A 21,875-nucleotide genomic window follows, 5' to 3' on the forward strand; every position below is an offset into this window, starting at 1 on the left:
GGTGGCAGAGCAAGACCCTGTCTCTAAAATCAACCGATAAATCAATAAAAATAAATAAAAAATAAAATGATACTGTGGTGTTTTAGGGAGCTACTTTATTTTTTATTTTCATTTATTTACTAGTGTTTGATTAATCACTTAAATATTAAAAATCAGTTGTAAAAATTTTGATATTGTCCAGACAAAATAGACTAAGTTACAGAACAAAAAAGAGACAAAAAAGGTAATTACATAATGAAAAAAGGGATCAATGCAGCAAAGGGTGTATGTAACAATCATATATACACTCAACAGTAGAGGCCCCAGATATATAAAGCAAATATTAGTAGAGCTAAAAAGAGACAGACCCCAATGCAATTATAGTTGGGGACTTTACCCACTTTCAGCATTGGACAGATCGTCTAGATAGAAAATCAGGAAAGAAACATCAGACTTAATCTGCACTATAGACCAAATGGACTTAACAGACATTTATAGACTATTTTATCTAACAACTGCAGAATATACATTCTTGTCATCAACACATGGAACAGTCTCTGGGATAGATAATATAGTATGCCACAACACAATCTCAACAAATGTTTAAAAATTGAAATAGTATCAAGTGTCTTTTTGTATCACAATGGAATAAAAGTAGAAATCAATAATAAGAGGAACTTTGGAAAATGTACAGGTATTAATACAAGAAAATTAACGTGCTCCCGAATGACCATTGGAGGTCAAGGAAGAAGTTAAGAAGGAAATTTAAAATGGAAACACAACATGCCAAAACCTATTGGATACAGCAAAAGCAGTCCTAAGAGGGAAGCTTATAGCAATAAATACCTACATCAAAAAAGTTGTAAGATTTCAAATAAACAACCTAATGATAGACCTTAAGGAACTGGAAAAGCAAACCAAACCAAACCCAAAATTAATAGAGGAAAGAAATTATAAAGATCAGACCAGAACTAATTTAAATGGAGACTAAAAAGACGAAGGATCAACAAAACAAAAAGTTGTTTTTGGTAAGATACACAAAATTGAGAAACCACTAGCTAGAATAGCTAAGAAAAAAGACAGAAGACTCAAATAAAGTCAGAAACGTAAAAGGAGACATTGCAGCTGATACCACAGAAATATAAATGATCATTAGAGACTATGTTGAAATATTATGCTAATGAATTGGAAAACCTAGAAAAAAGTGGATAAATACTTGGACACATACAACCCATCAAGATTGAACCAGGAAGAAATGGAAAGCCTCAACAGACCAATAAAGAGTAACAAGATTCAATCAGTAATAAAAAGTTTCTCAACAAAGAAAAGCCCAGGACTGGATGGCTTATGGCTGAATTCTTCCAAACTTACAGAAAAGAACCACCACCAGTCCTTCTCAAACTATTCCAAAAATTTGAAGAGGAGAGAAGTCTCCTTAACTCATTCTTTGAGGCCAATACTACTCTGATACCAAAACCAGGCGAGGACACAACAGAAAAAGAAAACTGCAGGTCACTATCTGTGATGAACATAGATGCAAAAGTCCTCAACAAAATGCTAGCAAACCAAATCCAACAACATATCAAAAAGACAGTGCAACCATCATTAAGCTGGATTTATCCCAGGGATATAAGGATGGTTCAACATATGCAAATCAATAGATGTGATACATCACATCAACAGAATGAAGCACGAAGATATGATCATCTCAGTTGTAGATTTGTCATACGTGGCTTTTATTGTTTTGAGGTATATTTCTTCTATGCCTAATTCCTTGAAAGTTTTTATCAAGCAGAAGTGTTAAATTTTATCAACTACTTTTTAAAAAAATCTTTTGAGATAATCATTATATCAAATGGGGGAAAAACTGAAGGCTTTTCCTTGATAAACTGAAATAAGATGAGGGCACTCACTCTCACCTCTCTCATTCAACATTGTACTGGAAGTCCTGGCCAAAGCAATCAAGCAAGAGAAAGGAATAAAACTTCAGTACAAGTTGCAGGATACATTTCTTAAAAAAAAAGACATACAAATGGCTAAAATATATATATGAAAAATTGCTCAACATTACTAATCAGGAAAATTTAAGTGAGAACCACAATGGGATATCATCTCACCCCAGTTAGAATGGCTGTTGTCAGAAAGACAGCAAAATAACAAATGCTGGTAATAATGTGGATAAAATGGAACTCATACACTGTTGATGGGAAAGTAAATAGTACAGCCATTATGGAAAACAGTATCCCACTACTGGATATTTATCCAAAGGAGAGGAAATAGTATATCAAAGAGATACTTGTGTCCTCAATGTTCATTGCAGCATTATTCACAATAGACAAGATATGAAATTGACCAAAGTATCCAGTAACAGGTGAATGAATAAAGTTTTATATATATACACACACACATATATTTTTTATTACGTATATATACACAATGAAATACTATTCAGTCCTAAAAGGAATGAAAATGTGCTATTTGTAGCAACATGGATGGAACTGGAGGTTATTACTTTAAATGAAATAACCCAGACATAGAATGAGAAATACTTCATGTTCTCACTCATATGTGGGAGTCAGACTTGTTGATATTTTGGAGGTAGAGTAGATTGGTGGTTACCAGAGGCTAGGAAGGGTGAGAGGGTAGTGCACAACGAGAGGTTGGTTAATGGGTACAAATACCTAGTTAGATAGAAAGAATAAATAATAAATTCTAGTATTTTATAGGACAGTAGCATGACTATAGTTATCAATAGTTTATATTTCAAAATACTAAGAAGATTTGAAATGCTCCCAACACAAAGAAATGATAAATATATGAGGTGATGCGTATCCCAAATACCGTTATTTGATTATTACACATTGTATGCATGTATTAAAATATCACAGGTACCCGTAAGTACATACAGTTGTTTTGTGTCCATAAAATTTGTTATTGAGCTATCTTGCAAATTTGTATTAAAGGAGAGTTGTTTTAGGAAATAGTAACTATTAAGTAGATTTTTCTTGTGGCATTTTACCTTTTCTTTATTGCTAGTCTTTAGGTTTAACTAACAAAAACTGCTAATGATAAGCTTCAACTAATCAAAAACTTTATTCTTTAGCAGTCTATTTTATGTATTATAAATTGTCTTTAATGCATCAAGACTTATTTGACAATTTTGGAGGCCAAGTTAGGAGGATTGGTTGAGCCCAAGAGTTCAAGACTAAACAGAATGTGACCCCGTTTCTACAAAGAAAAAAATAATTAGTTGGGCATGGTGGTGCATGTTTGTAGTTCCAGCTACTTGGGAGGCTGAGGCAGGAGGATCACTTGAGCTCTGGAGTTAGAGGCTATAGTGAGCTATGATTGTACCACTGCATTCCACCATGAGTAACAGAGTGAGACCCTGTCTTTAAGAGAGAAAAAAAAAAAAGACTTTCTGGAAACTTTCATGTAGATCAGTATGATTTATTGCACTTTTTGTAGATTTTAGATGTTTAAATAGTTAGAAAATCCTTACAGGCTTGGTTTCTAACTAATATTCCCACTAGGGCGTTTTTCTTTTATAACGGAACTTTTTCTTTACTTAAGAAGAAATAAAATTAAAGAGTTATAGTTAGGCATGTAGCATCAATGGCTTATATAAAAATGATTTTATATTAATATTAGTTGTCATGTAGATTTGTTTTTCTATCATAAACATATTTTTACTTGAATTAAAAGTTAATGTAGACTATATATTAAACACTTTGCATAGTTGTCTTTATCATTTTTCTGTTTACACAGTTTTTTAACAAAACAGTTCCACTATAAAGTATTTCAACAAATAGGAACGTATAATGTCTCTTCAGAGATGTACACATGAATTTTATTTAAATAATTTTATTTTTATTTAATAAAAACACATGAATTTGAATTAATAGTTAAATAGTGGGAGAAAAGAGAGAGAAAAAAATGTTTTCCTGGTTTTGCAGAGGTTAGTCTTTATTTTATTTTAATTGAGACAATCTTACTCTTATCACCCAGGCTAGAGTCCAGTGGTGCCATTGTAGTTCATTGCAATGTCCTTGGCCCCAGGAATCCTCCTGCCTCAGGATTCCAAGTAGCTAGGATTACAGACTCCTGCCACCATGCTTGGCTAACTTATTTTTTATTTTTTTGTAGAAATAGAGTCTTGATATGTTCCTCAAGGTAGTCTCAAACTCCTGTTCTCAAGCAGTCCTCCTGCCTTGGCCTCTCAGAGTGCTGGGATTATAAGCATGAGCCACTCTGTCTGCCCCCTTATAGAAGTAATTGAAGCATGCTGTGGAAAAGCTAGAATTTATAGCAAAGGGCAAATATTAAAACCATTATTAATCACACCCATTCAGAAATAAACACCATTAATATCCTATATACACCTATCAAGTCTTTTCTATGCATATTATTTAAAGCAAAAGTTTTATTCAGAATTTAATTTGTAACCCATTCTTTTCACTTATTACAATGTTAGATTTTCTTCTCATCCTTAATATTTAGTATTTTAATGGCCACTTCATTCATATTATACATGTTTCATAATTCATGTAAATAATCCATATTTTCAGAAATTTAGATTGTTTCCATTTCTTCTTCTTATCAACCTACCTGGGCTGTACATACTCACATCCAGGCCCACAAATATAAAATAATTTTTTTCTTAGGGTAACTCCAAGACAAATTTGCAAGTCAAAGAATATACTAAATCCTTTACAAGAAGTATATCATCTTAACTGAATTTTATGGTAAAGTTACACTTTTCATATTGTTATCCAGAATGAAGTTTGTAACCTAAAATAGCTAGGCCTATTGCTACATAAAATATTGTATAATTAGCTAAAATGTTTATGACATTTATCTGATAATATCTGATAAGAATTATCGGATTAATAGTTTAAGTCACCTTATTTCAGAGAAAAAATACTTGAACTAATTTATTTGGTAAAATATTTTGTACATTAATTCATTTATTTAAAAAATATTCACTGAGTATTTTCTGTGTGCCAATACTTTTCCGGACACTAGGAAAACAAAGTCCTCCCTCTCAGCAAATTTCCATTCTATTATAGGAAAACAGACAATAAAAGTAAACAGTGTTATTTGAGGCTTTTGCAGGTATTATGAAGAAAATAAAACAGGACAATGTGATAGAGAGTTACAAGATGTGTGAGTGTGTGGTAACGTTAGATAAGATGGCCAGAAAGGCTTCCCTCAGGAGGTAATATCTGATGATTTTTAGTAGGTTTGAATGATAATAGGTGACCATCACTGCAGAGGAAGAGTCTTTCTGACAGAGGGAATAGCAAATGCAAATGTTCTGAGGTAAGAACAAATTTAGTTTGAGGTATATAAAGTATGTTTATGTGCAGGACCATGGTAAACAAAAGGAAAAGTAGTAGCAGACAAATGTGCCTGTTTCAGGTGTGAATATGCAGTTAACAGAAAATTTTAATGACAGAGGATATGTTAATCATATTATTATATGTATTAAAACTAAGCTTCATGGATGCATTGACTTTTTAATTTAATACATTATCTTTTTTGGACTCCTATAAGTATTTTTTAAATTATAACACATACTTAATGTATATATATAACACATACATAAGTATACACTTCAAGATGTGTTTATAAAGTGGATACACCCATGTAATCATTACCCAGATGAAGAATTAGAACATTATCAGCTCCTCTGAAGTACGCCTATTCATTCCCCCTTTCAGTCACTTCTTCATTCACTCCCTTATCTGTTAATCTTTCTTCCTTATTCTACTTCTCTTTTTTCTTTTATTCAATATCATGTTTGTGAAAGTTTCATGCATATCATTGCAAGTATTTGTACTTCATTCATTTCTATTGTATAATGTTACATTGCATGAATATGCAGCAATTTGTCTTTTCTACTGTAAAAAGCAATAAGGATTTAGTTATTTCCAGGTTGGACACAAATAGTTTTGCTGTGAAGGGTTTTATATATGTATTTTGGTAAATATGTACATGCATTTTTGTTGGGTAATTGACCTAGGAGTGTTAATTGCTAGGTTATAGAGCATGCATATCTGTATTCAGCTTTGGTAGATACTACCAAACATGTTTTCGAAGTAGTTGTACAGTTTTACCTTCTCAACAGTAGTATGTCAGTTCCAGTTCCTCATTGTTGACAGTATTTGGTATTGTCAGTCTCTTTCATTTTAACTGTTACAATGGGTGTGTATTGTTACTGTAGCTTGGTTTTAATTTCCATTTTTTCTTGATTGATGAGAACTGGAATACCTTTGGCAATTTTGATAGCTTCTTTTAGGCAGTGCCTATATTTTGTCCATTTTAAAATAATTATCTTTTTGATTTGTAAGAGTTTTTTTCTATATTTTGGATAAAAGTTCTTTTTAAGATGTTGGAAATATTTTCTGGCTTGCCTTTTCATTCTTGAATGGTATCTTTTGATGAACGTACATACTTAATTTTAATGTAGTTTAACATCAATTTTTTTTATTGAAGTTGGCCATTTTTTAGTTCTAGTTACAAATTTTTGCCAACCATGAAGTCAAAAACAGAGTATTTTTTTTTTCTGTTTTACTTTTCACACTTAGATCTATAATTTTGTTGGTGTCTTTGTGTATGTGGTATAAGCTAGGAGTAAAGATTTGGTTTTTTTCCTCATATGGATACCCAGTTGAACCTACAGTATTTGTTTTAAAAACTGTGTTGCAGTATCACCATTGTCATAAATCCACCAATCATATGTGTATGGATCTTTTTCTGGATTCTTTTTCATTGGTTTATTTGCCCCATTAGGGCTTAAAAGTACCAGATTTTTAGTCAAGAAATTCAAATTCTTCCTACTAAATTTCAGTAAAAATTTGTGTTTTCTAATTAGAGAAAATATTTATTTTCCTCTTTTTGTGTGTAGCTCATTGCTAAAAATGTTATTTTTGTTTTTATACCTCTATGCAATTTAAAACCCCAGAAAGCAGATCTTTTAATCTTATTTTTCTGTCCTCATTCTTTCTTGCATATTTCATCTCCCTTCTGAGTATGTGCTTTTTTCACAATATAACACATCCTTAGCTAGATCTTTCAATGAAGATATTTTATTGATAAAATTCTGTTTTATAATTGTCTTTATTTTTGTCCATCTTCCACTTATAGAATTGTAGATTATAAGTTATATTTTTCTTGTATTATTGTCATTCTATTGTTTTCTGCCTTTTTTGCTAGGTTATCCTTTTTTTTTTTTTTTGGGGGGGTCAATTTCTGACCTTCTCTTAATTCTGAGCAGCATTTTGGGTAATTTCCTTGGGCTTGTTCCTTAATCATTTTCAGCTGTGTCTAATATGCTACTTGACCTATTTGTTAAATTTCTATTTTAGTGATCATGTTTTAATTTCTAGAAATTCTCTCTGTCCTATTTTAGATTTTCCCCTTTGATCTTCTTTTTTATGTTTTTAATAATTTTGAAGATTTTAAAAATCTTTTAATAAATTAATTTGAATTATATAAATTAAATATATAATATAGAAACAAAATATATAATACACAAATTAAAAATTAAATACACTTGATTATTCTGATATCTAAAGCTGTTGTGACTGATTTTACTTATTCCATGGTGGAATATTCCCTTCTGTTTTATAATGTTGGTTACGAATTTCAGCAGACCTGTTTTTGTAGGGTTTTTGTAAAGATTGGATTGAAAGTTTTTTCTTCCACTACTCTATTCCAATTGCCAGTCATCTACAGAGAAATACTGGTTTAGAATGACTATATTAATTTATTCATTGATTTTCTGGTGACTCGAGTAGTTACTGAAACCAACTCGATGGAGATTGGGGAGTAGGCCAGTGGTACAAAATTTGGGGCATTATTTTAACCCAAAACTACAGTAGAGAGAGTCAAGCCCTTTTGCCTCCTTTTCTTTGAAGGCATTGGCTCTTCAAAGTTTTCACCATGATACAGAGCTGCATTCCTAATTCCCCTCTTCATAAAGTGACCCAAAGCCCTATATTCTGTCCTCACTACACTGCATTAAGAGCCAGACCATTTGGTTATAGAATTATATAGTTTTTCTTAACTCCAGAAAATTGGTGATGAAAGTGTAAATTGCACAAAATGTTTAAATAAATATGCAGTCACAATGGGGAGTGGAGGTTATCAATATAATCGTTAATCACATGAAATCAAGAAAACATAAATGGCTAGGCACGGTGGCTCACGCCTATAATCCCAACACTTTGACTTGGGAGGCCAAGGCGGGTGGATCACTTGAAGTCAGGAGTTTGAGACCAGCCTGGCCAACATGGCAAAAGCCCATCTCTACTAAAAATACAAAAAATTAGCTGGGTGTTGTGGCGGTCACCTGCCATCCCAGCTACTCAGGAGGCTGAGGCAGGAGAATCGCTTGAGCCCAGGAGGCAGAGGTTGCAGTGAGCTGAGATCATGCCACTGCACTCCAGCCTGGGTGACAGAACGAGACTCTGTGTCAAAAAAAAAAAAAAAAAAAAAAGACATTAGAAGAACACACAAATATAATTGAGGAAGATTAGATGTTTCCTGCAGTTGTATGTATGTGTTTTCATTAATTTCTGCTTTTCATATATCTTTCTATTGCTGCACTTTTTCTAACTTGTTGATTTCCTCTTTGATATATGGGTTATTTAAGTTTTTAATTTTTATAGATATGTGGTAGGTGCATATATTTAGGGATATATAAGATATTTTGAAGCAGGTATACAATGTGTAATAATCACATCAGGGTAAATAGGGTATTCATCACCTCAAACATCATTTCTTTGTGCTATAAACATTGCACTTACACATTTTTAGTTATTTTAAAACATACTATAAATTATTATAGTCACCCTGTTTTGCTATCAGATACTAAATCTTATTCATTCTGTCCAGCTATGTTTTTGTACCTATTAACCATTCCCACTTTGCTCCAGCCTCTGGTAACCATCATTCTACTCTCCATCTCCATGAGTTCAGTTGTTCTACAATTTCCTGAGATGTGAGTGTTGAAATCATCAACTGTAATTATGAATGTTTATACATCCTTTCAGTTCTGTCAGTTTTTACCTTATGTGTTTTGAACTTCTCTTATTAGTTGCATACACATTTACACTTGTTATATTTTCCTGATGAATTAACTTTTAAAAAACATTATGTATGAAACTTAGCAACAGCTTTCTTATTATGTTGTCATAATATATTTTTCCCATCTTTATAGTTTTTATCTGTGTTTTTATACATAGTGTTTCTTATAGACAACATACAGTTAGCGCTTGTTTTCCTCCTCCCCACAGTCTGCCTTTTCTGCAATTTCTGCCTTTAAGTCAGTGCATTAAGCCCATTTACACTTTAGGAAATTAATGATGTAGTTGAGTTTAGGCTCTCAACTTTTATTTATCTAAAAATTTTATTTTGCTTTCATGTGTCAAGGATATTTGTGATGATTATAAAACTGTAGGTTTTAGGATTTTGCTTTAAAGATAGCATTGTTGTCGACAAGAAATCAACTTTGTTCTTATTGCTCTTGTGTAGGTATTGTAGTCTCTCACTGCTTTTAATATGTTCTCTTTATTACTGATATTTAATTTCATTATGATATGTCTTGCAGTTTTCATTGCTTATTTTACTTGGGGTTAATTTAGTTTCTTGGATCCAGGTTTGGTATCTTACATAAAATTTGCAGAGTTTTTCACAATCATTTCTTCAAATATTTTTCTTTCCCCTCTGGTTTTTTTGTTTGTTTGTTTTAGAGACAGGGTCTTGCTTCGCTGCCTAGGCTGGAGTGCAGTGGTACAATCATAGCTCATTGCAACCTTGAACACGTGGGCTCAAGCGATCCTCCTGCCTCAGCCTGCCAAGTAGCTGGGACTATAGGCATCCACCACCACACCCAGACCCCTCTTCTTTTCCTGGTACTACATTTACAATCTGGCTTCTGAATCCATGGATTCCGCATCCATAGATGTAACCAATCACAGATTGAAAATATTTGGGGGATTAAGCAATTTAAAAAAGTAAAAAGTAATAAAAATAAAAAGTTAAGAGACGACAGTATAACAACTATTTACATCACATTACACTGTATTAGGTATACTGTATTTGAAGTATACAGGAGGATGTTTGTAGGTTGTATGCAAATACTATACTGCTACACTATTTTATATGAGGAACTTGAACATCTGAAAAATGTGGTATCTTTGGAGAGTCCTGGAACCAGTCCCCACAGATACTGAGGGATGACTGAATGTGTGTATTAGATCATGGTGGTGTTCCACAGGTCACTGAAGCTCTTTTCATTATTTTTAGACCTTTTTTGTTTTCTGTGTACTTAATTGTGGATATTTTCTATTGTTATGCATTCATCTTTTCTAGTTAAGCAAATCTTGTGTATTTTCTTTATTTGCAGATACAGATGGTTCCCAAGTTACAATAAACTTACAGTTTCTTGACTTTACTGTGGGTTTATTGGGGGTGTTAAATGCATTTTCAACTTAGGATGTTTTAGACTTACTGTAGGTTTATTGGGACATAATCCCATCATAAGTCAAGGTGCATCTGTATTACATTTTCCAGCTCAAGAAATTTTATTTGATTGTCTTATCTGTTTATTTGCTAATTATGTTCATAGTTTTTATATCATTTACTTAATAGTTTTTAAATGTCATTGTTAGTTTTTTTGTTATCTTTGTTATTTCACTATCTTATTTTTCTTGAAACTGATTTTTGTCTTGGTTATGGGTCATGTTTCCTCATTTCTTTGTAGGTGTGGTAATTTTTTATTAGATGTGAATGTTGTGTGTGTGTGACATTGTTGAGTGTCTGAACTTTGACGTTTTTCCAGAATGTTGAACTTTGTTTTAGCAGGCTGTCAATTGATACATGGATTATCATAGTAGGGTTGTTTTAAAGCTGTGTTATGACATATGTAGATTAGCCTTTACTCTAGGGCTTGTTTATTCCTTCTACTTAGGTATGACATTTTGGAAATTTCTCCTGAATGAGCTAGGTGTATATGAGTTTTCTCTATTCTAGGAATTGTTTAATTACAGCCTCTTACGATTGTTCTCTCCAGTTTTTTGCCTAGCATTGTGGAGTTTGAACATACATCTGTGTAACTTAGTACTTAGCAATGAACTCAAAGTATATGTGTGTAGACTCATGGGACTCTTTCTCTGCATCACTCTTCCCTTATTGAAAATTTGCTTTCATATTCTAGCCTCCTTAGCTTTGCTGTGCTCTGTTCAATGTTTTCAGCTTAGCAATCACTCTGATATCTTGGGTTTCTCTTCCCTATGCTTTAGTCTAGAATTAATGTCCAAGTAAAAATATCAGTCAATCATTGGAATAACTGCATTTGTTTCTCTTGTTCAGTGATTACAATCTTGCATTACCTTTTTTCCAATCTCTGAAAACAGTTTTTTCATACATGTTGGGTTTTGGTAGGATGACTACTCCAGTACCATACTCCATATGGCCTAGACGAATAGTCACTTGAAAGTATTTTTCTAAATTTTAAATTTACATGTATTTTTTTTTTACCCCATGACTTTTTGAAAGTGTTTTAATTTGGCTTAACCACAGTTACCTTTATCATTTATTCTTCCTTAGATTGTAGATAATGAGCTTTTCTGTTTTTATTTGTCAGAAAATGTTTTTATGTCACCTTCATTCTTGAGGAACAGTTTCACTGTTTAAAAATTCTATGTTGGCAGGCTGGGTGTGGTGGCTCACGCCTGTAATCCCATGTAATCCCAGCACTTTGGGAGGCCGAGATGGGTGAATCACGTGAGGTCAGGACTTCACAACCAGCCTGACCAACATGGTGAAACCCCATTTCTCCTAAAAGTACAAAAATTAGTTGGGCGTGGTGGCACACACCTGTAATCCCAGCTACTTGGGAGGCTGAGGCAGGATAATCGCTTGAACCTGGGAGGCAAAGGTTGCAGTGAGCTGAGCTCACACCAATGCACTCCAGCCGGGGTGACACAGTGAGACTCTGTCTCAGCGAAAAGAAAAAAAAAATTATATGTTGGCAGATATTTTCTTCCATCATTTTGAAAATATCATATTGTGATTTTTCTCTTTGTTCTTCAGGAGTTTTATGATGATGTTTCCATACTTTTTTTTTTTTTTTAATCTTTCTTGGAGTTTGTAGTGCTTCTGAAATATGTAGGTTAACTTCTTTCAGTTATTTTAGAATATTTTCTGCTCTTAAGTCTTCACATATTCTGTCTGCCCATTCTTTCTGTTCTTCAGGAACTCCAATTATTTGTATGTTAGAACTTTTCACCGTGTGCTTATGTCTCCTACACTTTTTTTCTCTTCATCCTTTTGTCTCTTTATGCTTCAAACTTATTTACTTGCCCTCTCTCCTTGCTCATAAATTTACTCTTGGGTTGTATCTAATCGCTTCTTAAACATATCCACTGAATTCTTAATTTTAGTTATGTTTTTCAATTGTAGAATTTCTTTTTAGTTCTTTCATACGGTTTTCATTCCTTTGCCAAAATTTTTAGTTTTTTATTTCTTTGAACTTACTATTTATTGTCATTTTAAGTTCTGTGTCTGTTATCTTTAATATCTGAATTTTTGGGGACCTTTTTTCTTGGTTATTGAACATTGTCTTTAAAAAAAATGTGCCTACTTCTTTTTTATTGCTACCAAAGATTGTTTGTCATGGATTTTTTGTGCAATGGATTTCTTTGATGATGACATGAAGCCAGTAAGCCTTTTTCCAACTAATGGTTTTAAATGCCTAAGAACTTTGATTCCAAAAAAAAACCCAGTTGTTTTGAAATATTACACATAATGTCACAAATACTGCTAATATTGCTATAGTTAATTTCTTAATATTCAGAGTTGAAGAAATTCTAAAGAAATGTCAAATTTCCAGGCCGGGCGTGATGGCTCATGCCTGTAATCCCAGCACTTTGGGAGGCCGAGGCAGGTGGATCACGAGGTCAGGAGTTCAAGACCAGCCTGGCAAACATGGTGAAACCCCATCTCTACTACAAAGACAAAAATTAGCCTGCTGTGGTGGTAAGCACCTGTAGTCCCAGCTACTCAGGAGGCTGAGGCAGGAGAATTACTTGAACCCGGGACCCAGAGGTCACAGTTGCAGTGAGCTGAGATTGTGCCACTGCACTCAAGCTCGGGCGACAGAGCGAGACACCGCTAAAAGGAAAAAAAAAAAAAGGCTGGGCGCAGTGGCTTACGCCTGTAATCCCAGCACTTTGGGAGGCCGAGGTGGGCAGATCACGAGGTCAAGAGATTGAGACCATCCTGGCCAACATGGTGAAACTCCATCTCTACTAAAAATACAAAAATTAGCTGGGCGTAGTGGCACATGCCTATAATTCCAACTACTCAGGAGGCTGAGGTAGGAGAATCACTTGAACCCGGGAGGTGGAGGTTGCAGTGAGCCGAGATCGTGCCATTGCACTCCAGCCTGGGCGACAAGAGCGAAACTCCATCTCAAAAAAAAAAAAAAAAAGAAGAAATGTAAATTTCCAGTAGTGTTTAATGTACATAGAGTTGTCATTTTTCCCCCATCCAAGTTCACAGGTTTTCTGATTTCTTTCACAGCCCCTTTAGTCGTCTGTGGCCCTAGGTTAAAAAACTCTAAAGATAAAAAGATGCCTTTTTACATAAGTATCTGAAACTATAGACAATCAAATATTTACATCAAAGAATTCCCTAGAATGTAGCAATATCCACATGAACTAAAAATAAGTAGAAACATTATTTTCATATTGTGTGACTATTTTTGAAAACTTATTTTTAAATTTCATTTTCAGATAGGGTCTCACTCTTTTGCCCAGGCTGGAGTGCAGTGGCACAATCACAGCTCACTGCAGCTTTCAATTCCAGGCCTCAAGTGGAATTTGAGGCCACAGCCTCCCAAGTAGTGGGGACTTCAGGCACTTGGCACCACTCCTGGCTAATGTTTTAAATTTTCTATTTTGTAGAGATGGGGTGTCCCTTTGCTGCCCAGGCGGGTCTTGAACTCCCAGCTTCAAGTGATCCTGCCATCTTAGCCTCTTAAAGTGCTGGGATTACAGGCATGAGCCACCATACCCAGCCTGTGTGTGACTATTTCTAAAGCAATAGAATAGTTGTTTCAAATTATGGAGAATTACATAACTTCTCATTACAGTTTTGGAAAGACATCGTTGATGATAATGAAGTTCGTGACCTCATTTCTGACAGAAACAAGTCTCATGGTAAGTTAGTGAAAGCAAATTTTTTCAAAACCTTTGAAGTATTAATAATAAATGAAATATTAATTTAAATGAAATATGTATTTTCTGTTGTAGAAGGTACATCAGGAGAATGGATTTGGGAATCTTTATTTCATCCACCTCGAAAGCTGGGCATTAACGATATTGAAGGACAGCGGGTACTTCAGATTGCAGTGATTTTGCGAAATCTTTCCTTTGAGGAGGGCAATGTTAAGCTCTTGGCAGCTAATCGTACCTGTCTTCGTTTCCTATTACTTTCTGCACATAGTCATTTTATTTCTTTAAGGCAATTAGGCCTTGACACATTAGGAAATATTGCAGCTGAGGTAAGCATGTGACTGTACCTTAAACTAGTTTTTATAGTTAGCAACATTTATGTTACAATTTTAGGATGAGGCATTTTTTAGTTGCCATATTTATAGACTATTAAATGCTTACGTGTATTAATTGCTAAAAATGGTGATGTAGAAGTATCACACACTTACGGAAAAAACTATTTGAAATGATGCTTTAAATTCAGTGATGGCTATTTTTACAATAATTGCATTTTTTAATGTTATGCAACATTATCCTGGTTTTTAAAAAAATTTTTATTAAATTTGAAATATACAACTCTGGAAGAAGCATAGCTCAATAGTAGTGTTGTTTCTTTTTCCAGCTTTTATTGGACCCTGTTGATTTCAAAACTACTCATCTGATGTTTCATACTGTCACAAAATGTCTAATGTCAAGGGATAGATTTTTAAAGATGAGAGGTGAGTTTTCACTGTAGTATTTACTTTCTAAAGTAAACAAACTGTATCATTTCTTAATAATACATATTTATGTTTTTCAGGCATGGAAATTTTGGGAAATCTTTGCAAAGCGGAAGATAATGGTGTTTTAATTTGTGAATATGTGGATCAGGATTCCTACAGAGAGATCATTTGTCATCTCACTTTACCTGATGTGCTGCTTGTAATCTCAACACTCGAGGTGCTATACATGCTCACGGAAATGGGAGATGTTGCTTGCACAAAAATTGCAAAAGTGGAAAAGAGCATAGGTAAGATTGGACCAAAAAACAAATCGTTTTCTTTATTGAGGAAAAATGTTTAATATGGTACTGTACAAAACCCTCAATTTATATTTGGGGTTTAGTATTTTATTTTGAAGAGTCATTACCTCTTCAGGCATACTTGTTTCCATTATTCTTTCTGCCTGTTTTACATGAGCAAGAAACATCTATAATTTAGAGACCAGGATTACATGGCTATCAGTAATTCCTATTTCTTCTCTTAATTTCTGTTATTATGTATTAAATTTGAAATGGACAAAACTGCGGTATCTAAGTTATCTGAGAGCAGGTCTTTCTGTTTCATATGGCCAGCTACTACTATTAAACAACAAAGCTAAGTGAAACAGGTTTCCTTCTGTTCCTAGAAGTTGCTGGTGGTGCTGCAATCTTTAAAAATCAATGAACTTACCTCCGTAAGAGCTATTAGTTTTAAATATCAGTTTTAAATACTAACACATGCCATGTTAATGTTTTACTCGATGATTAAAATGATATCTGTCTCAGGTGTAATAAATATTAAAATCACAGTTAATAAAGATGCAGCTTGAAAACTGTTATTATTGAGAAGTTAATGTGTCACTTTTCATATGAGTGGTTCTTAAATCTGGCTACACATCAGAATCACTTGAGAATCTTTCCAAGTATATAGATACCCACTGCTGGACATGGTGGCTCACAACTGTAATCCCAGCACTTTGGGAGGCCAAGGCAGTAAAATCGCCTGAGCCCAGTTCAAGATTACCCTGGGCAACATAGTGAGATCTCATCTGTACGAAAAATAAATAAAACTAGCCGGATGTAGTGGTACATGCCTGTAGTTCCCAGCTGCTTCGGAGGCTGATGTGGGAGGATCGCTTGAGCCTGGGAGGTTGAGGCTGCAGTGAGCTGTGATCGTGCCAGCACTCCAGCCTGGGTGACAGAACAAGACCCTTTCTCAGGAAAAAAAAAAAAAAAAAAAAATATATATATATATATATATATATATGTATGTTTATATATATATGTATTTTTATATATATATTTATATATAGATATAGATATCCAGCTCCCACTCCAGAGCTATTAAATCTGTCTTCAGAGATTGAGCCTAAAAATCTTTTTTTTTTTTTTTGTCTGTCATCCAGGCTGGAGTGCAGTGGTGTAATCTTGACTCACTGCAAGCCCTGCCTCCTGGGTTGACACCATTCTCCTGCCTCAGCTTCCCAAGTAGCTGGGACTACAGGCACCTGCCACCATGCCCGGCTAATTTTTTTTTTGTATTTTTAGTAGAGACGGGGTTTCACCATGTTAGCCAGGATGGTCTCGATCTCCTGACCTCGTGATCTGTCCGCTTCGGCCTCCCAAAGTGCTGGGATTACAGGTGTGAGCCACCACACCCAGCCTAAAAGTCTTTTTCTTAAAAGATACGCAGGTAATTCTGATGTACTGTGATTCATGGACTAGTATTTATTCACATTTGTAAGTATTCTGTACAACATATGTTCACCAGTGATGGCATTCGTTTATAATATTATTAACTAATAATTACTGCTTTTTATTTATTTTAGACATGTTAGTGTGTCTGGTTTCTATGGATATTCAGATGTTTGGTCCTGATGCACTAGCTGCAGTAAAACTCGTTGAACACCCAAGTTCCAGTCATCAAATGTTATCTGAAATTAGGCCACAAGCTATAGAGCAAGTCCAAACCCAGAGTCATGTAGCATCTGCCCCAGGTTAGTGTTTTTACATACTCTTTTCAGTGTGGTTATAAGTGTATAAGATTTGATCCTAAGAATAAATTTCAATGTGTGGTGTGGAGAACTGATATTTTACAGTAGAGTAGGCCAAAGTGGAATTTGGGTATGTACTTAATTTCTTAGATACTATACATTCCAGGAGTAGAGGATCAAGGTGAGCTCATAGGAAGAATAGTATAATAGGAAAATTAAGTTGGGCAGGATTTAGAGTAATGTGGTGGATTAGATATTCACAATTATGATAGCTGTAAGTGCCCCAATAGGCATATTATTTGTGATTTTGGTCATGAGAAATTGACATGCCAGGAATAGATTATTCATATATTTATTACCTTACAATTTTCTCCGGTGATCATCAGGATACATAAGTATAATACTCCTAACATCCCTAAATCTTGGAACCAACACCATGGAATCAATAGCCTAGGAGAAGACACATGCACATATGTATACACACACTTACAAGCATGTATACCTGCATTTACACACCATTTCCTAGTGTCTCTTAGCTCAATTCTGTTTAGCTCAACTGTAATTATAGTACAGATATGTCTAATAACCAGACTTCTGTTCAGTCGTTGAACTCCTTTTCCCTGGCTCATTGTGAGTCATCATTTTTTATATTTTACCACCCTTAGCCTTTTTTTTAAAGTGCTTTCTCTACCTTGGTTTATCCTAAAAATACATCTGTCATCTCACCTACCTTTCCATTTCCTATCCTCTCACCTCCTGCCGTCCCCAAGACACTTCTCTTTCTTTGTATTTTTTGAATGGAGGATGCTCGTTTTCTCAATTGATCTTAATTCTCACTTTGCAATTAATACAGAGGCTGTGTAGAATGAATGTCTTCAACTTCTTACTCCTTCAGTTACAAACTTATTAGCATCTGGACTCATTTTCCTTTAGCTTCTGCTCGTTTCAGAAAGAGATGCTAATTTCTTTTGAAACTTACCCTGAATATCAGTCTTTCCCATCTCCATGTTCGCATATCTTAAATCTCTTTCTTTACTCACTTTTTCCTTTCAGCTAGAAATGCATTTAGATCTCTCTCATCCTTCCTCGCTAGCCCCAAACCAAAAATTTCATTATCCCACTCACCAGATCTTGTTGAGTCTTCCTAAATACCTGGCCTTTTCAACTGCCAATGCTTGTGATTGAGATTGAACTCTCATCATCTCTAGCTATCTGTTCTCAACGTTCATTCATGGTCCCAATTTGTCTTCTACTCCAACTTGTAGTATGAAAGTTATGTACTCTATGCAAAGTATGTAATACGTATCACATATTTCATTGATTTCCATTATGTCCTTCTGAAGTGTATAGATTTGTGTCATATGTTCACTCAACTAACTTGGATCCACCTAACAAAAGTGGACAAATAACAGAAGGCAAAAAAATAGATAAATTTGACTGCCAGTCTATTCAATGAGCTTTCAACTACAGGTAATAGATGTTAAACAGCCAATTCATATTGGGGAATCTTTGGTCAGAATATTGTTTCTCAACCTTGACAAAGAAATGAAACAGTTTGTATTGCTAGTTAAGTGGGTGGTGGGAATGTTTTTTACCATCAAAGAAGAAACTGAAGATTAAATTAATTGAGGGACATAAAAGGGCAGTGTTAAGGAAATTGATAAAATGTCAGTGAATACTCAGGGGTGATTTGATGAAATTATTTTTTGCTGCGTGGTTAGCCTGTGACCTTCACAGTTCTTTTGACCTCAACAAATGAACCTACTTCCCAACCTAAAATTTGGTCCTCATTTGGCAAATGAATGAATTTAAACATTGAGAATTTGTGGCTTATTCATTTATGTAGTAATTCATTCATAGAGATGGGACTAGACCGCTGGGGATTGAAAAGAGTTTATTTTCAGCTGAAGAGCACTATATTACTTGTGCTGTCCCTGAATGACAACTTTAAATTGTTTGATTGGTTATCCTTTGTGGTTTAGCTGTTGCCTACATAGTTTAATGCTGCTTTTTTATGGAATTACCATCTTTAAACTTTTTACTCACTTCCCTCAATCCCTCTGAAAACTTTTATAACCTTTTACCCATTTTTAGGTTAACATCTAAATCTGTATCATAATTTAAATAGTTGCAAAGTATGTATTGTCTTGATGTATATTAAACTACATTTTTAAAAGAAAGTAATTACAGTGCTTTTTGTATCCAGTGGAATCTTGATACCATCATTCATTTTTTAAAATACACAAACTCTTTAACATCAGAAATTTTATAATATCCTCTTTTACCTTGAACTCGTATTCCAATATCCTCAGAGTTTTATCCTAATATAATACATTTTATGTTTGAGATTCTTTTTTATTCATCACCCTATCAACTTTTTAGCTACAAAATACACATTTTTAAAGTTTTTCAATTCCTTGTTATTCTATAAAGCTCTACATTTTTAAAATTTCATTTGGCCAGGCACTGTGGCTTACGCCTGTAATCCCAGCACTTTGGGAGGCTGAGGCAGAAGGATCACTGGAGGCCAGGAGTTTGAGACCAGCCTGGCAACATAGTGAGATTCCATCTCTACAAAATCAGGAAAAAAATTAGCAGAGCATGGTGATGCACACCTGTAGTCCCAGCTTGGGCCCAGGAAGTTAAAGGCTGTAGTGAGCTATGAATGTGTCACTGCATCCACCTTAGGCAATAGAGCAAGACCCTATCTCAAAAAAAAAAATATATATATATATATACACACACACACACACACACACACAGACACACACACATATAATGCACATACGTATACTTTATCATTACAGGTTTTAGTAATAAATGGTACATCAAATAGTAAATACTCAGTGGCTCATGCCTGTAATCCCAGCAGTTTGGGAGGCCAAGGCGGGCCGATCATGAGGTCAAGAGATTGAGACCATCCTGGCCAACATGATGAAACCCCTTCTCTACTAAAAATACAAAAATTAGCTGGGCATGATGGTGCGCGCCTGTAGTCCCAGCTACCCAGTAGGCTGAGGCAGGAGAATCGCTTGAACCCGGGAGATGGAGGTTGCAGTGAGCCGAGATTATACTACTGCACTCCAGCTTGGCAACAGACCGAGACTCCGTCTCAAAAAGAAAAAAAAAATTATTAATCAAAAATGTACTTGAAATGTATCTCTTAATAAGATGAATAGGACTCTCCCCTCTAATTCTCTGGATGCTATTAATTCAGTATATCTCTTAATGACTTATTTACTGCTAGAATGAAACTGGAGTTAGCATCAGTAGTATTCCTGTTCCCTTTTTATAGATGTAAATTGAAAAATCTAGTTTGCATCATTAAATAGATGAAGATAGAATTTACAGTTCCTTGAACTTCAGAATTGTCAAAAAGTATTAAACCTATTTTTTACAATCATCCGAAAACTTGAGTTCTCCTTTGTTTTGTTGAAATCAAAGAATTAGCAGGTACCTCTCTGCAAGAATATTTGTTGGTCAGTCATTAAAGGCCTTTTTTTTAAGTTTCTGGAAAATATATCAAAAAGATATTAACAAACTATGACTATAAATTATACTTGCTACTGTTTTAGGCATCTTGTGTAAACTGATACATTCAAGAAGTTTAACACAGTGGTTCTCAAACCTTAGGTTGTATCAGAATCATCTGATAGACTTACTAAAGATATCTGAGCTACATTCCCTGAGTTTCTGGATCAGGTGGAACCTGAGATTTTTTTTTTCTTTCTTTCTTTTTTTTTTTTAAAGACAGCATCTCACTCTGTTGTCCAGGCTGGAGTGCAGTGGTGCTCTCTCAGCTCACTGCAACTTCTACCACCTGGGCTCAAGGCTATCTTCCCAGTTAAGCCTCCTGAGTAACTGGGACTACAGGTGGCCACCACCACACCCAGCTAATTTTTGTATTTCTTTTTATAGAGATGAGATTTCACCATGTTGCCCAGGCTGGTCACAGAATTTTCATTTTTATCAAGTTCCCATGAGATGCTGATGCTGCAGTCCAGGGACTGTATTTTTAGGATTACTGGGTTAGGAAAACTGAAATATTGTTCATTTCAAGACCAGTACAATGTATTTGATGTTTAGGTGCTTTTTGTCGTATACTTCACGTATATTTTTGTGAAAACCTTGACACTGCACATTTAAGTTGATTTTTCAGAAAATGTCTGCCACGTAACCTAGTAAAGATAGTTTTTATTAACAAAAGTCTCTTGCTTAGACTCTTTTTGTTACTTAGAAAAAGTCCAACTTTGTTTTTAAATTCAAGAAAGTATGTTAGTATGTTAATATGACACCTTCTTTCCTTCAGAATTTTAACAGTTGAATTTGCCATGAGTTTGTAATCTGAATGAAATAAACCACCACCTTCCATACTCTTTCTTTCCTCTCCTCTCCTCCTCTCCTCTCCTCTCCTCTCCTCTCCTCTCCTCTCCTCTCCTCTCCTCTCCTCTCCCCTCCTCTCCCCTCCCCTCCCCTCCCCTCCCCTCCCCTCCCCTCCTCTCCCCTCCCCTCCCCTCCCCTCCTCTCCCCTCCCCCTACTTCTTTGTTTGAGAAAGGGTCTCACTCTGTCACCCAGACTGGAGTGCAGTCACTGCAGCCTTGACCCCGGGAGCTCAATCAATCCCCCTACCTCAGGCTCCTGAGTAGTTGGGACTACAAGTACATGCCACCAAGTCTGGCTAGTTTTTGTATTTTTTGGAAGGAATGGGGTTTCACTGTGTTGCCCAGGCAGTCTCAAACTCCTGGGATCAAGCAGTTCACCCACTTCGGCCTCCCAAAGTGCTGGAATTACAGGCATGAGCCACCATGCCTGACCCACCTTTGATATTTCTTTAAAATATTTTCTGTACTTTGTTTACACAGGATTCTGCCTAAGAA

At 34.9% G+C, this 21,875-nt stretch overlaps 1 protein-coding gene across 2 annotated transcripts in view; it reads left to right on the forward strand.

Moving 5' to 3' along the window:
• The window catches only part of ARID2 (AT-rich interaction domain 2), a 189,404-nt gene that overhangs the window by 102,972 nt on the left and 64,557 nt on the right, over positions 1 to 21,875 (forward strand). For both annotated transcript variants that reach the window (XR_012420153.1, XM_045365100.3), the window contains exons 7-11: positions 14,144 to 14,210; positions 14,304 to 14,554; positions 14,887 to 14,983; positions 15,064 to 15,273; positions 16,833 to 17,000. Coding sequence is in view for 1 of the 2 variants with exons in the window: in XM_045365100.3 (XP_045221035.1) it covers positions 14,144 to 14,210; positions 14,304 to 14,554; positions 14,887 to 14,983; positions 15,064 to 15,273; positions 16,833 to 17,000 (793 nt within the window). In the remaining variant the exon portion in view is untranslated. The remainder of the gene's footprint in view (positions 1 to 14,143; positions 14,211 to 14,303; positions 14,555 to 14,886; positions 14,984 to 15,063; positions 15,274 to 16,832; positions 17,001 to 21,875) is intronic.

Source organism: Macaca fascicularis, chromosome 11 (assembly GCF_037993035.2).
Source record: "Macaca fascicularis isolate 582-1 chromosome 11, T2T-MFA8v1.1".
Classification (NCBI taxonomy): domain Eukaryota; kingdom Metazoa; phylum Chordata; class Mammalia; order Primates; family Cercopithecidae; genus Macaca; species Macaca fascicularis.